General features: G+C 36.0%; 2 protein-coding genes across 3 annotated transcripts; both read left to right on the forward strand.

Moving 5' to 3' along the window:
• Positions 1-239: 239 nt before the first annotated feature.
• On the forward strand, positions 240-5,706 carry LOC140136771 (uncharacterized). Its single transcript, XM_072158360.1, has 2 exons — positions 240-432; positions 3,722-5,706. Exon 2 carries the CDS (start codon positions 4,268-4,270, stop codon positions 5,633-5,635), a length of 1,368 nt encoding a protein of 455 aa, XP_072014461.1. The 5' UTR covers positions 240-432; positions 3,722-4,267; the 3' UTR covers positions 5,636-5,706.
• A 3,020-nt stretch (positions 5,707-8,726) lies between these two features.
• Positions 8,727-16,816, forward strand: LOC140136772 (uncharacterized). Of its 2 annotated transcripts, XM_072158362.1 has the most exons (3): positions 8,727-8,916; positions 9,002-9,104; positions 13,965-16,816. In XM_072158362.1, the coding sequence occupies exon 3, from the start codon at positions 13,969-13,971 to the stop codon at positions 15,217-15,219; it is 1,251 nt and encodes a 416-aa protein (XP_072014463.1). In that variant the 5' UTR covers positions 8,727-8,916; positions 9,002-9,104; positions 13,965-13,968; the 3' UTR covers positions 15,220-16,816. The 2 variants fall into 2 exon arrangements, with proteins under 2 accessions (XP_072014463.1, XP_072014462.1); XM_072158361.1 differs by lacking the exon at positions 9,002-9,104.
• The last annotated feature ends 42 nt before the right edge of the window (positions 16,817-16,858 follow it).

A 16,858-nucleotide genomic window follows, 5' to 3' on the forward strand; every position in this document is an offset into this window, starting at 1 on the left:
ATTCAATTACACGGTTGACGATGGAAATTTACTGAATTTAGAGAATGCAATGCGGCCACTACCTGCTTTTTGCAAAGTCAAGCCAAATAATGGGCCGCCGCCGTAGCGGGCGCCCCCCCCCAAAAAAAAAAAAGCAGAAGTTGCGCCACCGTAATTATAAGTTTGGTGGCATGCGCCCTTAATTTTCCCACTTCACTGCACAGAGAGCTCGTCACCCAATTAAAAAATAAATTGACTGTTGATTTTGTGACAATTTGCATATTATTTCAGCAAATTACATCTTTTTTTTTTGTTTGTTTGTTTGTTTGACACTCAGTAACAGCCCTTCTATTTGGATTTGTGTGGGTGTATATTGAATATCAGAAACCGCTTGAATGCAAAATCGAATATCAGTCAGTGGGCCAAACAGGTCAGCTCAGCGTCAGCCCTCAGGTAAGCTTAAATTATTATTATAAAAATTATTTAATATCATGACATGACTCTTGTCTTAAGTTGAGTCACGTTGAACTGAGTCTTTGCATAGGCCTACATGTAATCATTTTAATATAAACCCTGGAAAGAGATCGAAATGTATGCAGTGGTGGTAGCAGAAGCATGATATAGGTTCATGGGTTTAACTTGGACGTCATTGGCGTGCAAAATAATGGAGCAGGCTAGACATAATGAAAGTCAATCTTTGACAACGGAAAGTGCTATGATAAAAGGTTTTCAGTTTTGGCTTTCTTTACTCAAGGGCTTTAATTTGATATGTAAAATGATGCAGTTTGATGGCAAATTTGAATTGAATTCACCTAGCATACCTACTTTATATGCGAGGAATTAATAAACAAAGTACATCCCAAAACTTAGGCAGTGTATGGACTATGGGAATTCTATTTGCGCCCATAATTTGAGGCCTATCAAATTTGTATTTTGTACTATTTGTGCAGCTATCGTTTCTACCCTACATGTACATGTATGTCAATTGTCATGACATTCAGAACATACTTTATCAAAGTGTCCATAAACACTGGTCATTGATCGCCAGTATATGCAGTATAAATTTAAAGCAGCTCTCACGCTGGGCTCTGGCGTTGCATGCTCTCTCGGATACGACAGTGAGGTTTGTTATGAACCAGATATGACCTAGTTCCAATAATTGGAACTCACGGCTCCAACCGTGAGTTCCAAGGAGCTATGTGTATGTGTCGCCGCGATTTAGCGTGCATTCATCACCATATTCACATAGTCGTCGAGTGGACTTTTACAATGTAGCTGCTCATAAAAATCAGTCAAAAATTATCTCTTTAAATATTTATTTGGTCAACAAAAGCTGATGCATGTAGAATAAGGTGAACAATCACAGATTTGCCAAAATAAAACCCTGGAGGCACCATCATACGGAAGTACGTACAACTTGAGAACAAGTCCTCAAATGTTCAAAATTTGTAGTTACTACAACTATATGACCTGACCTTGTCAGACCAATTCGCAATTCACAAAGTTGCATTGGGCGACAAAGATTTGTAGCGTTGCACAACACAAACAGGTTGTACAGCGACTATTAGACTATGGTCAAAACCGATAAATCGAAAAAAATAAAGTAGGGCCTATCTCTAAACTACTCCCTTTTATTCATAAATCAAAGGCAGTTTCTACTGTATTTTAAAACACACTCAGTGTCCCTTTTCCCTTCATGTGCGGGTAAAAGGCATTTACACTCCTTCAAAGTAGTACTTTATCAAGACCAGTGCTGTCCCTATTGACCCCGAAGTCGGGGATCAATAGGGACACCACCTTTTTATATAAAAATATATACCCCACATATATTCAATTTTTTATAATGGTGCATGGATTAAATTCATCATGGGTGGACATTATGTATGCCCTCAAAAGTTTGGCTCATGGGGCTACAGGAAAAAAACTACAATCTAGTGAGTGCCAAAACTGTCCCTATTCACCCCATTCTACGGTACCATTAGATTGAAAGGAGTTTTCCGTGGGAGTTCTACAACCTCTTTTGCTGACAGTGCAAAAACTATTAATTGTTTTGGCATAAAACAATGTAATGTCACCTTTTAGTTTAAAAAGAAATTTGGGTTACAGGGGAATTGACTGCCTTAAAAAAGAGTTGAAAAATAATTGAAAATTTAGATGAAACTTACAAGTTACAATTAGGATACTTTCACTGAAACTATTTTCTGTAATGCCCCTTTCCTAAGTACTTATAATGCATGGTGGCGTTATAAGAAAGCAATACACGGGTAATCGGGCACGGTTTTAGTAAATTTTAATAGGGTTTTAGAATTAATGGTAAGCAGTCCGGTCCGACTGCCTGATCAGGAAGTACTGCCTGATTCGGCAGTATGTTGCCGAGTCAGGCAGTATGGTATCCCACAATGCAATGCTTTATTTCAAATAGAGCATCTTTTAATATACCGTTATTTCTTGGTTTAGAGTAAAGAAGTAGGTAAAATATATAAAATTATCAATGAATGTACAATTAGTAGTAATTTTTCATCAATTTTAGTTAAAATAAAGATAATTTGCATATTTAAATCAAATTTTTAAAAAACCGTTAGAAATTGTTTTGTTATTTAAATTATTTTTCTCCCGGTGGATTTTTTTTTCGCCCGGTGAAAAATTGTCAACTTACATGTAGCTCATGTGTGTCAAAGTAAAATTTCCCCCAATCTTTTATAAAATCGCCATGAACAATTTAGTCCTTTAATAGTCTATCGAATTCGGAAGGGTTACCAAAGCCTGTGTTGCCTAACTCGGCAACATGCTGCCTGATTCGGCAGTACTTCTTGATCAGGCAGTCGGACCGGACTGGTAAGTAATGTGAATATGTGACATGATCAAGGAAATGAGTCGGATGTCGCTAATATTTAATATTTGAAAATATGAGCTCCAATATTTTACTTTACAAAATTCAGCAGAGTATGCTTTCCAGGTGTCAAATTCAGCTCAACATTCACATTGTACATTCCTTTTGTAGGCTTGACTAAACTAGGTCTGACTGAATATATCTGTGTAATAATCTTGCACTGCATTATTCTCTTATGACCATGTCATGTCATGTCAAGCAGGTTCAATTTTCACCTAGCAGTCAAAATTATGTAACCCCAACTATTTCTAAACAAGGTGTAATTGTGATTGAAATCCCAGCAGGAGTCTGAAGGGTATTTTTGATAACAAGATCCATTTAAGGGGGTACGTACCCCTGGCTAATTTGGTGCCTATTTTTGCATTTTTCTCAAAAATTATAGCGCATTGATGACAAGTAAGATATGTATATTATAGGGGCAAGGACTATAACTACTGCACTGGAAATTTTATTTCAGCACAGACAACAGTTGTGGAGTTACAGTCAAAAATGAGGGAAAACCACTTTTTAATCAATAAATCCAATAACTACTTGCCTTGAGTTGCTGATTTTTCAGTGCAGTATAGTTGTAGTCCTTACCCCTATAATATACATATCTTTGAACCAATGTGCTATAATTTTTGAGAAAAAATGCAAAAATAGGCACAAAATTGGCCAGGGGTGTAGTACCCCCTTAACAAAATGATATATCCCCGGGCATATATCTTCAACCTTAACTTTTATATGTGGCTCACCATTGTGTAAAACTCCAAGTCTGTGATGCCCCTTTAAGTAGCTTCATATCCATGCAAATTACCGGTACTTCTAAAACAATTCTTTTCACTGATTAATATCTTTTCTTTCTCATTTCAGAGCCATGAAGACTAGATTCCAATTTCAGTATTTACGGGGCAGGACATATCAGCAAGTACAACTTGAGTCAAATTATGCAAACTGTTTTCAACCATACCGATGTATCTACTGCAGACGGTTTTACAGTATTATGACATATTATGTGAAACACGTGACAAGACACAGAGCAAAATTAAACAGGTACTGGCACAGAGCACAGACTTTACATAAAAGGATTTGTACAGTGAAACCATACCAATGTACATGTACATATTGCAACAAGAGTTTCTCATGCCCAAGTGCCCAGAATATACATGAAAGGATTCACACCAAAGAGAAGCCATACCAATGCAAATATTGTAAAAAGAGTTTCTCGCAGGCAGGTAGCAAGACCCAACATGAAAGGATTCACACCAAAGAGAAGCCATATCAATGTAAATATTGTGATAAGAGTTTCTCACACGCAGGTAACAAAACCCAACATGAAAGGGTTCACACCAAAGAGAAGCCATACCAATGTAAATATTGTGAAAAAGAGTTTCTCATACATAAATAGCCAGATTTTACATGAAAGAATTCACACCAAAGAGAAACCATACCAATGTAAATATTGTGAAAAGAGTTTCTCACAGACAAGTCACAGGATTAGACATGAAAGAATTCACACCAAAGAAAAACCATACCAATGTAAATATTGTGAACAGATTTTCTCATATGCAAATAGCCAGATTTTACATGAAAGAATTCACACCAAAGAGAAACCATACCAATGTAAATATTGTGAAAAAAGTTTCTCACAGACAAGTCACAGGATTAGACATGAAAGATTTCACACCAAAGAAAAACCATACCAATGTAAATATTGTGAAAAGAGTTTCTCAGATGCAAGTAGCAAGACTAAACATGAAAGAATTCACACCAAAGAGAAGCCATACCAATGTAAATATTGTGAAAAGACTTTCTCACAGACAATTCACAAGACTCTACATGAAAGGATTCACACCAAAGAGAAACCTTACCAATGTAAATATTGTGAAAAGAGTTTCTCACACGCAGGTAACAAGACCCGACATGAAAGGATTCACACCAAAGAAAAGCCATACCAATGTAAATATTGTGAAAAGACTTTCTCGCAGACAATTCACAAGACTCTACATGAAAGGATTCACACCAAAGAGAAACCTTACCAATGTAAATATTGTAAAAAGAGTTTCTCGCAGGCAGGTAGCAAGACCCAACATGAAAGGATTCACACTAAAGGGAAGCCATATCAATGTAAATATTGTGATAAGAGTTTCTCACACGCAGGTAACAAAACCATACATGAAAGGGTTCACACCAAAGAGAAGCCATACCAATGTAAATATTGTGAAAAGAGTTTCTCATACGCAAATAGCCAGATTTTACATGAAAGAATTCACACCAAAGAGAAACCATACCAATGTAAATATTGTGAAAAGAGTTTCTCACAGACAAGTCACAGGATTAGACATGAAAGAATTCACACCAAAGAAAAACCATACCAATGTAAATATTGTGAAAAGAGTTTCTCAGATGCAAGTAGCAAGACTAAACATGAAAGAATTCACACCAAAGAGAAGCCATACCAATGTAAATATTGTGAAAAGACTTTCTCACAGTCAATTCACAAGACTCTACATGAAAGGATTCACACCAAAGAGAAACCTTACCAATGTAAATATTGTAAAAAGAGTTTCTCGCAGGCAGGTAGCAAGACCCAACATGAAAGGATTCACACCAAAGGGAAGCCATACCAATGTAAATATTGTGAAAAGAGTTTCTCACACGCAGGTAGCAAGATCCAACATGAAAAGGATTCACACCAAAGAGAAGCCATACCAATGTAAATATTGTAAAAAGAATTTTTCAGCTGCAAGTAACAAGATAAGACGTAAAAAATGTATTCACACATGACAATCCATACTGATCTAAATTTTGTTAAAAGAGTTTCTCACAAGAAACTAAACTGTACATGAAAGGATTCACACTAACACCCTGCACACTAAAGAGAACCCATAATTACCAATGTATATAAGAGTTTCTCACAAACAAGTCACAAGATTAATCATGAAAGGATTCACACCAAAGAGAAACCATACCAATGTAAATATTGTAAAAAGAATTTTTCAGCCGCAAGTAACAAGATAAGACGTAAAAAATATATTCACACATGACAATCCATACTGATGTAAATTTTGTTAAAAGAGTTTCTCACAAGAAACTAAACTGTACATGAAAGGATTCACACTAAAGAGAACCCATAATTACCAATGTATATAAGAGTTTCTCACAAACAAGTCACAAGATTAATCATGAAAGGATTCACACCAAAGAGAAACCATACCAATGTAAATATTGTAAAAAGAATTTTTCAGCTGCAAGTAACAAGATAAGACGTAAAAAATATATTCACACACGACAATCGATACTGATGTAAATTTTGTTAAAAGAGTTTCTCACAAGAAACTATAAAGGATTCACACTAAAGAGAACCCATAATTACCAATTTATATACCACGTTTGGTGTAAAAGGTCATATCGGGAAATACACCCTACATGTATGATAGCAAAAGTATACATTTTTAGAAAGCTATTGGCCTAAACTAGTGTATGGTGCATGTGGCTCTTTTTTTTTCATTTCAGATGAACCTTCCCTGAGGTACCGATTTTCATTCATGTATCATAGGCGTAGATCATGGGGGGGATTTATCCCCCCCAATATTTTGCCAGGGGGATGGTCCATACAATCATCCCCCCAATGTTGACGCCTGATAATGGGTTTCTGACCAAATTAACCTCATATTTGTCCATTTTAGCCCCAAACGTGCAAATCTTCACGCGCTTCGCGCGCATTTATTCTACTTTTACACCATATTTCATCAGTTTAGCTTCAAAATAGCAAAAATTTATATCATAAACTAATTCTGTCGCCAAAGGGTGCTGGATTGACTATACTTCAAGATTTTTTTCCAACTTCATCCCCCCCAATGTCAAAAAGAAATCTACGCCACTGTCATGTATGAACCTTCATCAATTATTCCCCTTCATCAATTATTCTTAATGCAGTTTTGAAATCTTCATTAGTTTTAGCTTTATCGTTGTAAACCAATGTGTATTTCACAAAATGGCCGGTGCAGTTCAACCATTTCAACCCATCAATCCAGTACATTTTCAAAAATATTTTCTTGGCATAAGAGCCTACACTGATTTGAAGTGCATTTTTGGATTCCCTTAGCCAAGAGCTTTCCAGAAATGTATACTTTTGCTATCATAGGTTGTATACTTTTAAACAAGTACCGTCGGATCCGTGGCGTCGCTGCTGGGACAAAATTCAATTTTGCAGTGTTGGTGTCTTTGAAGCAGGTTCAAGTTTGAATTCGGGAAAAAAAAATTTCGGAAAAAAAATTTAGGAAAAAAAAAAAATTAAAAAAAAAATTTCGGAAAAAAAAATTCGGAAAAAAAAAAAAAATTTCGAAAAAAAAAAATTGCAAAAATAGACGTAACAGCCTTTTTTAGCGTTTGTTACTAACGGACGGACGGACGGACTAACAGACGGAGAGCTAAAAACACAGCGATAGTAATCTCAAATGGTATATTGTGCTTGAAAATTCGGGTTTACTGTGTAGAAAATAGAGACGAATTTGAATGTCATGTGACTACCAGTCGTCTCATTTTAGAGAAAATTGAGCTATTTAAATATATGTGCATGTGCAACTAACCTATTTTTTGATACCAAATTTATAGTAATTAGAACAAATTTCAAGTACATAATGACCAATTCTCGCTATTCACAAAAAGGGCGCCGCCAGCGGTTTGCGATGTAATCGTGATGTATCATGGGAAAAGGTCGACATCCAAGTCCGCATAATCTGAATATTACCATGCTATTACATAGGAACACGTGACAATATTTTTTAGTTTGTCAAAATAAAGGTGTTACACACGAATCGATACTCAATAATACTTAATAATGTGAATTTGCGTGTAATAACGTTATATTGACAAACTAAAAAATATTGTCACGTGTTCCTATGTAATAGGTCAATTAGATTGAATTTATTAAAAGTATACATCTAAGGGAGTGATCGTTATTTACGACAGGGGGGGGAACGCGAATTTTTTTGTCGATATTTTTTCCAAAATGCCCATTACCCCCCCCCTGCCGTAAATAACGATCGGTCCCTAACAAAGAAACACTCATTAAACCAAATGATCACAGTGAAAAGTGTGACACCACAACCCTTTTTGAAGTTTTTGGGCCTTAAGTTCAAAATGCATGGCTATTTATTTCCCCTCCAACTGAGACTAACTTTACAATGCAGGATTCTATCTCCCCCTTTGCATTTTGCAATATGCCTCCTGTCAAGTGTTTATTAATGTGTGTGTGTGGTGAGTGCGTATGAGATTTAGAGAGAGCCGAGCATATTTTGTTTTCGATTTTACTATGACATCGCGGGTGAAGAACGGAAAAAGTCTGTTTTAGCCCAAAATGAAGGTAAATTTTTGCTATAATAGGGTCAGTGCATGCTTCGCGGGCAAAATTATGCAATTTTACCCTTGGCCCAAACCGTGGAGTTTTAGGTCTAAGGAAGATGCACAGGGCAATCGGGGGCACATTTTGGGGCCCTGGGCCTGGGTACATGTAAAGGTACACTGCCCAAGTGCTGGGTGTACCAACTCAGAACCATGAACTGGTATATTTGCTTTAAGTTTTTAAAACATTTTAGGCCCTGGGGCAGAGGGCCGCAAATGTTAAAACAAAGGGCCAAGTGGGCCTATAATATTTGACCTTTGGAACTCATGTACCCATGAATAGTTATTTTGCGCAAAATTTGTAGATATTTCCCCCCAGAAATTCACCTTGCCGACTCCCCCCCCCCCCGAAAAAAATTCCGGTGCCGCCACTACCTTCAACGACCCCCCTTCCAGGTATTAACCAGGTTTCACATCTCCACAACCCGTCAATTTGGTGGTGTGCGCCCTTAATTTCATCTTCACAGTCACTGAGAGCTCGTAACCCTGAACCCAATTAAAAATAATATGTTGTGATGAATTTGTCACTATTATTTTCTGATTATTTCAGTACAAATTATATCGTGTTTTTTATGCACACTCAGAAACAGCCCTTCTAGTTGCACTTCGAAAGGATGGTACTGCGGCCTCACTTGTTATATCACTATGCACTCGGTCAACAGGTAAGCTTAAAATGAACAAGTTCAGTACAAATTTCAACGTAGCACAGTGTCAACACCCTATATTATAAATATTTTTTTCATACAGCTCCATACTCCGTTGGTGAGCGACGGGCGATTGGTATTTCACCGAACGCAAGAAAAGGATTCCTATCTGACTGGCTAGAAATCGATCGCTAGATCACTCAGTGGTAAAGTACAACTACAAACTCAAAATGTATTCAATTCTATTGCAATCAATGTTCTATTATTGACACAGGTAAAGGAAGTTTACATATGCATTGTGTTATAGGCGTGTGATTGAATATTTTATAAAGCCTAGGTGAATGGGCTAAACGTGTTCCTTTTTAAAAGTTTAAGGAGCTTTTATATAATTGTAATTCGTCGGCTGTATTCCATAGTGGCGTATAGGTGACCCCGGAGTGACGTCACAAGCCGTTGACCTCCGTTGACAACAAATCCGGTTCAGAAGTCAAATTTGTAGTTTTCTGTGGTTTGTCCCTTTTGAAATCGGCCAAAATACTACCATTTCTATAACTTCTCGACATGGGGCCTCCAGCCAACAACAAAAATAAAGACTCTCCTCTACTAGTCTACTGTAGTAGACCAGTTTAATTTATCATTCCCTAAATTAATCTCTCTGACCTGACCATGGAAAAGTCATCATTCCTGTTCTGATTCAACAGCTCAGATATCCATGAGAAAACTGGTCTACTGTAGTTCGAATATACAATGAACTATGCACTCTATAGTGGGTATGATGTTACCTCATTAAAAATGCAGTCTTGGCTGTTTATGCACATATCCTGTGGTTTTTACCAATTAAGCCGTTTGAATAGCCGTCCAGCGCGTATTATTTGCACAAGGTCCAATACAATGTATAGTACGCTTGACATCGCGCACGTATACGCGATGGTTTAGCTGTCAAATGAAATCTGAATAGAGCTACCCACGTGGGTTGGGTTCAGTGAACACAGTGGGTTGGGCTAATGCATAAACATGTATGCTTGCCTATCTGTTATTGGTTAAGATTTACCACCCACATTGATTTTTACTTCATTAACATTCATCTCAGATTCGAGATGAAAGAGGTTGAGTCTATGTGTTAAGATATGGTGGGTCACACAGGTCATATCCAACTACCGCAGTCCTTTTTTCTCTGGGCAGGGCAGTCACTGGAGATGTGATATGTTTCAGTCATAGATTTTAAATGGTTTCATGCATGGAAACGTATGAATTGTTTATCAAAAAAAAAAAAAAAAAGAAAGAAAGAAAAAAGGAATGCAGCGCAGTCTACTCCTCTACATGTTCATGTGTTCAGCTTCACATAAAATGCAATTTTCGCCAAGTATTTTACCTTTATTTTACCGAAATCGGCAGAGAAATTTGCTCGATTCGAGGTCAAAACAGAACGTAAACAACCGAATGAGCTCTGCTACAAGTCTTCAAGTAGTCGCTCAGCTGCACGATCTATTGTGGGTTTAAAAGCGTAAGTGTAGCCGACTTTAGCGTCATGTAAAATAAGTACCCGGATGACCGGGGTGACCTATAGCCATTTTTGGTCATTTTTTTTTAAATTGGCACATATGTTTTTTAATGATGTTTTCTTTCATTTTCTAAGTCTCATCAGTCAAAATTAGCTAATTAATTAGTAATTAATTAAATGTGGTGTATAGTTACAAAGTGAAATTTTGTGTTTTCCATAGTGTCGTATCGACCATACCCCACTTTTTATACACATTTTATAATTATGAAATATCAGCAAAAATGAAAAACATTGTATGTCATAGTGGCGTACACCTCTCTACATGTCACAGTGACGTATCGGACCTATACGCCACTATGGAATGAAGCCGACGAAAAGTAACGCCATAGGGATTACACAGCGATCAACATGGCGTAAGGTTAACGTTAGGCTAGGGTATTGCGTTTTGTGTGTTTTCCATAGTGATGTATATAGTTTTGTGCTTTTTGTTTTCAGTTTGCCAGCAATATTATGCATTTATTTCTTTTGAAAAATATGGTCATGTTTTTTATGTTGGGACCCAAATATGGTGGTTTTGTGACATGCAAGAAAAAATTTCGCACTTAAGATGTTGATATTTTTCTAGTCCTACATCACAGGGACCTGGTTTTGGTCTTATTTCAAAAGCAATTTAGCAGGCTAAAAGAATCAGAGGAAAAAACTAAAACAATTCACTTTGACTAATTAGTAAAGCTCGTTAAGTGGAATTAGGCAGGGGTGGTTGTGGTGGCGGAGCAGGTGGTGGCGGAGCAGGAGAGACGAGCAGGATGATGTTTGGATGTTTGATTTTACAATGAACAGTATAGTCCTACATCACAGAGACCTGGTTTTGGTCTTATTTTTTAAGCAATTTATTTAGCAGGCTAAAAGAATCAGAGGAAAAAACTAAAACAATTCACTTTGACTAATTAGTAAAGCTCGTTAAGTGGAATTAGGCAGGGGTGGTGGAGCAGGAGGTGGCGAGCAGGAGAGCGAGCAGGATGATGTTTGGATGTTTGATTTTACAATGAACAGTATATATTGGTATGATTAGCCTAAAGTGGCGCACACTAAAACATTGTTCAATGAGTAAATAATATTTTTGAAGTATTTATAATATATTAAATCAAATTAATTAATGGAATCATTAAATAAATAAATTAAACCACCGCAGCATACAGATACTACGGAAATGTAAAAATCGTGTATTAGCAAAAGTAATAAATAATACATTTAAAAATATACAAGTTTATGTATCACTGGGGTAAATATCAGCAAACATTTTACAGTGCTCAGCAATAAAATAGCACATGTATGTTGAACATTGTTTGTTGCTACATATGTATAATAAGAATAATGGTGATGAAATGCATATGGTCATTTTCACAGGAAATACTACTTGATGAAAGGAACCTCCCAGCCAAGTTTCACAGAAATTGGAGTTATTTTTTAGAATTGGCAATTCAAGCGATTTGTGTTTCGGAGGCTTCAGTTAACAACACAGGTGATCATAAAAGTAAAATATTTGGCTAACCACTACAAGTTGACATAAAAAAATAGGTATATTATATGAGTCACCCTGTATAATGACTCCCATTGTATCATTTTTGAAATCGCTTGAGTATATGCTCTCAGAATATATATACTTTTATAGGGTTCTCATGTAAACCTATTGAGTTATAGCACCAAACCTGTAAAAGCATATGTGATTTGCTTGAAAAATGCACATATGTCACGCAATTGTATGTTCAGGGTGACCCCCATAACTGAATTAATATTTTTGTCCTAATTTTTTTTGTTACACCGTCCCTGTATATTATATGAGTCACCCTGTATAATGACTCCCATTGTATCATTTTTGAAATCGCTTGAGTATATGCTCTCAGAATATATATACTTTTATAGGGTTCTCATGTAAACCTATTGAGTTATAGCACCAAACCTGTAAAAGCATATGTGATTTGCTTGAAAAATGCACATATGTCACGCAATTGGTACCCAGTATAAAAAACATGACCATATATAAAAATAAAATCTATTTAGTTTACTACATAAATTTTGCATCATTTACAAAATATATTAATGTCTGATTTACACAACTCGATTTTAAATTGGCATTTCTTAAAACCCGATTTTCTCGAAAAGTTTTTTATTCCCCGCGCCCCACTATACGCCACTATGGAATACAGCGGACGTATTCTCAAAATTAAATATATCACAATTTTGATGAACGATTCAAAATCTTTACGCATAAAATGCAGTAAAATATATCCACAGCAAACAGCCATGGCCGCTAATTAGTGTATTGCATTTCAAGTTAGTGTATTGGAAACAAAACCGGGGTTTTACCACATGTGAAAACTCGAATTTTCTTGTAATAGCAACATCATATGGGGTACTAGAGCATGCGCAATTAAATCGTAATAATGTGTAGAATAGAAACTCTGCGGTATCTCATTATGATAGTCATATGGTATGCTTAGCCTGAGTTGCTCGGCCTATTTCGAACTAAATCGCCACGCGTAGCTGTTGAAAAACGAGAGGATTCGCTGTACTATCACAGCAATTTTTGACACGAAGATATAGGGATGATGACGCTGTGCGTAGGGTGTCTCCAGTGTAAGCATTAGTATATTATATTCGTTTTACCTTGGCGGTCGCGGGGAGGGGGGTCCTTTAAAACGTTCCAATGAGTTAAATAGGGCGCACACATAAGCTAGAGTGAACACGATAATGTGATTGCTTTTCTTACACGTAAAAGTATGGCCAATTCAGATAGAAAATCTTGTTTGTCGTATGGGGCCTACTATACTGTAGACAATTAATTTTTGTTGTCTGCTGAGCTACTAATTACAGATACTTCATAACATGTTCCTATGTTGAAAGTTGACAAGCTATTTCTACTTGCTTTAAAAAGAGTACACAAGTATGCACACGGTATATAGATGATTGAATGAATACGATTTATTTGTACTAGGATTTCATTTAATAGTATTTTTGATTTTAATATATAGGCCTACCTGACACCCAATCAAGAACATAAGAAAAATATTTTAAAGGCCATAAATTCATCGTAATGCAGTGCATTTCCCACAGCATTCAGTTACATTCGATTGTATATTTAATTTGAATGCGTTTAGTGCATTGAATTTAAATGCATTAGAATGCAACAGGAGACTGTGATTATTGTAGTATTAGCATTTGCATTTGAATACTTTCAGAGCTCATTTAAACATTTCGGTCATATTGAAGACAACTTTGACAAGTGGAATGCTATTTTGTATTCGGAATGCATTCGGCAACAACATCTAAGCATGTGACCGTATAATGGTTGTGGTTAAATAGGTTGTGGTTGTTAGCATTCATAATGCATACTACCGCAATTGGCTCCTGAATATAATGCATTCAAGTTTGGTGAGAGTCGACCTTAACCTTCATGTAGAGTCACCATTTTGTAAAACTCCAAATCTGTGATGTCCAGTATCCATGCAATTACTTCTATATAACAATTATTTTACTAAATGGTATCTTTTCTTTCTCATTTCAGAGCTATGAAGACTAGAATCCAGTTTCAGCATTTACGGGGCAGGACATATCAATTACAACTTCTGTCAAATTATGCAAACAGTTTTCTACCATACAGATGTATCTACTGCAGACGGTTTTACACTAATTTGGCATACTATGTGAAACATGTGAAAAGACATAGAGCAAAATCAAACGGGTACTGGTACAGAGCACAGACTATACATAAAAGGATTTGTACTGAGAAACCATACCAATGTACATATTGCAACAAGAGTTTCTCATACCCAAGTGCACAGAATAGACATGAAAGGATTCACACCAAAGAGAAGCCATACCAATGCAAATATTGTGAAAAGACTTTCTCACAGACAAGTCACAAGACCCAACATGAAAGGGCTCACACCAAAGAGAAACCTTACCAATGTAAATATTGTAAAAAGAGTTTCTCACACACAGGTAGCAAGATCCAACATGAAAGGATTCACACCAAAGAGAAGCCATACCAATGTAAATATTGTGAAAAGAGTTTCTCACGAGCAGGTAACAAGACCCAACATGAAAGGATTCACATCAAAGAGAAACCTTTCCAATGTAAATATTGTGAAAAGAGTTTCTCAAACGCAAGCAACAAGACTAAACATGAAAGAATTCACACCAAAGAGAGGCCATACCAATGTAAATATTGTGACAAGAGTTTCTCATATTCAGGTAGCAAGACCGTGCATGAAAGGATTCACACCAAAGAGAAACCATATCAATGTAAATATTGTGAAAAGTGTTTCCAAACTTCAAGTCATAAGACTGTACATGAAAGGATTCATACCAAGGAGAAGCCATACCAATGTAAATATTGTGTGAAGAGATTCTCAGATGTAAGTGACAAGATTAGACATGAAAGGATTCACACCAAAGAGAAACCATACCAATGTAAATATTGTGAAAAGTGTTTCCAAACTTCAAGTCATAAGACTGTACATGAAAGGATTCACACCAAAGAGAAACCATACCAATGTAAATATTGTGACAAGAGTTTCTCATATTCAGGTAGCAAGACCGTGCATGAAAGGATTCACACCAAAGAGAAACCATATCAATGTAAATATTGTGAAAAGTGTTTCCAAACTTCAAGTCATAAGACTGTACATGAAAGGATTCACACCAAAGAGAAACCATACCAATGTAAATATTGTGTTAAGAGTTTTTCACATGCCGATTACAAGACTGAACATGAAAAATTTCACACAAGAAATGCCATACCAATGTTAATATTGTGAAAAGAATTTTTCACAGGCAGGAAACAAAACCAAACATGAAAGGATTCACACCAAAAGAAGCCATACTAATGTTTATAAATATTGTGAAGATTTTCTCATATGCAAATAGCCAGATTTTACATGAAAGGATTCACACCAAAGTGAAACCTTCCCAATGTAAATATTGTGAAAAGAGTTTCTCACATACAAGTCATGAGATTAAACATGAAAGGATTCACACCAAAGAGAAACCATACGAATGTAAATATTGTGAAGACTTTCTCAGCTGCAAGTCAAAACACTTTACATGAAAAGTTTCACACCAAAGTGAAACTTATCAATGTAAATATTGTGAAAAGAGTTTCTCACAAACAAGTCACAAGATTAATCATGAAATGATTCACACCAAAGAGAAACCATACCAATGTAAATATTGTAAAAAGAATTTTTCAGCTGCAAGTAACAAGATAAGACGTACAAATATTCACACATGACAATCCATACTGATGTAAATGTATACATTGTGAGAAACTTTATCAGTGTAAATATTGTGAAAAGAATTTCTCACAGGCAAGTTACAAGATTAATCATGAAAGGATTCACTCCAAAGAGAAAGCAATCAAACCATACCAATGTAAATATTGTGATCTATGAAAAGACTTTCTCAGCTGCAAGTAACAAGAAACTAAACTGTACATGAAAGGATTCACACTAAACAGAACCCATAATTACCAATGTATATACTGTGAGAAGACTTTTATTGTCACGATGCACCACGTTTGGTGTAAAGGGTCATATCGGGGAAATACACCCTATGATAGCAAAAGTATACATTTTTAGAAAGCTATTGGCCCAAACTAGTGTAGGGTGCATGTGCATGTAGAAAAGGCAAGCTCTTATTTTTTCATTTTAGATGAACCTTCCCTGAGGTACCGATTTTCATTCATGTATGACACTTCAGCAATTATTCTTAATGCAGTTTTGAAATCTTCAAACCATTCATTAGTTTTAGCTTTATGATTGTAACCCAATTTCAGAAAATGGCCAGTGGAATTGGCCATTTCAACCCATCAATCCAGTACATTTTCAAAAATATTTTCTTGGCATAACAGCCTACACTGATTTGAAGTGAATTTTGATTCCAGCCAAGAACTTTCCAGAAATTTATACTTTGGCTATCATAGGATGTATACTTTTCAAAAACACAGCGATAGTAATCTCAAATGGAATATTGTGCTTGAAAATTTGGGTTTACTGTGTAGAAAATAGAGACGAATTTGAATGTCATGTGACTACCAGTCGTCTCATTTTAGAGAAAATTGAGCTATTTAAGGTTATTAACTATTTTAAACTGTTGTGATTTGGTAGTTCACAACATCTTACGAATGGTAGTGAGCTTTGGCAAAAACTGCATTGCTCAATTCATAGCGAGCGTGTAGAAGAATTAACATATCACAGATATACTTTTATAGGTGATGCGGTTCTTGAGTTACGTTGTAAAGAGGGCTGAAACAACAACACTTTTGTAAAACTTACATAACTCATTTAACAACAATAAATTAAGCAAGTTTGCAAAGTATACGATTTGTAGAATGAACTTTTGCAAAGCATCAAGGTGTTATTTTTCATAATATATTGATCTAGACAACGAAAATCGATT

This window comes from Amphiura filiformis, chromosome 17 (genome assembly GCF_039555335.1).
Source record: "Amphiura filiformis chromosome 17, Afil_fr2py, whole genome shotgun sequence".
Classification (NCBI taxonomy): domain Eukaryota; kingdom Metazoa; phylum Echinodermata; class Ophiuroidea; order Amphilepidida; family Amphiuridae; genus Amphiura; species Amphiura filiformis.

Excerpts from the sequence above, each read along its gene's own strand:
- LOC140136771 (XM_072158360.1), top strand. The coding sequence starts at position 4,268 with ATGAAAGAATTCACACCAAAGAGAAACCATACCAATGTAAATATTGTG.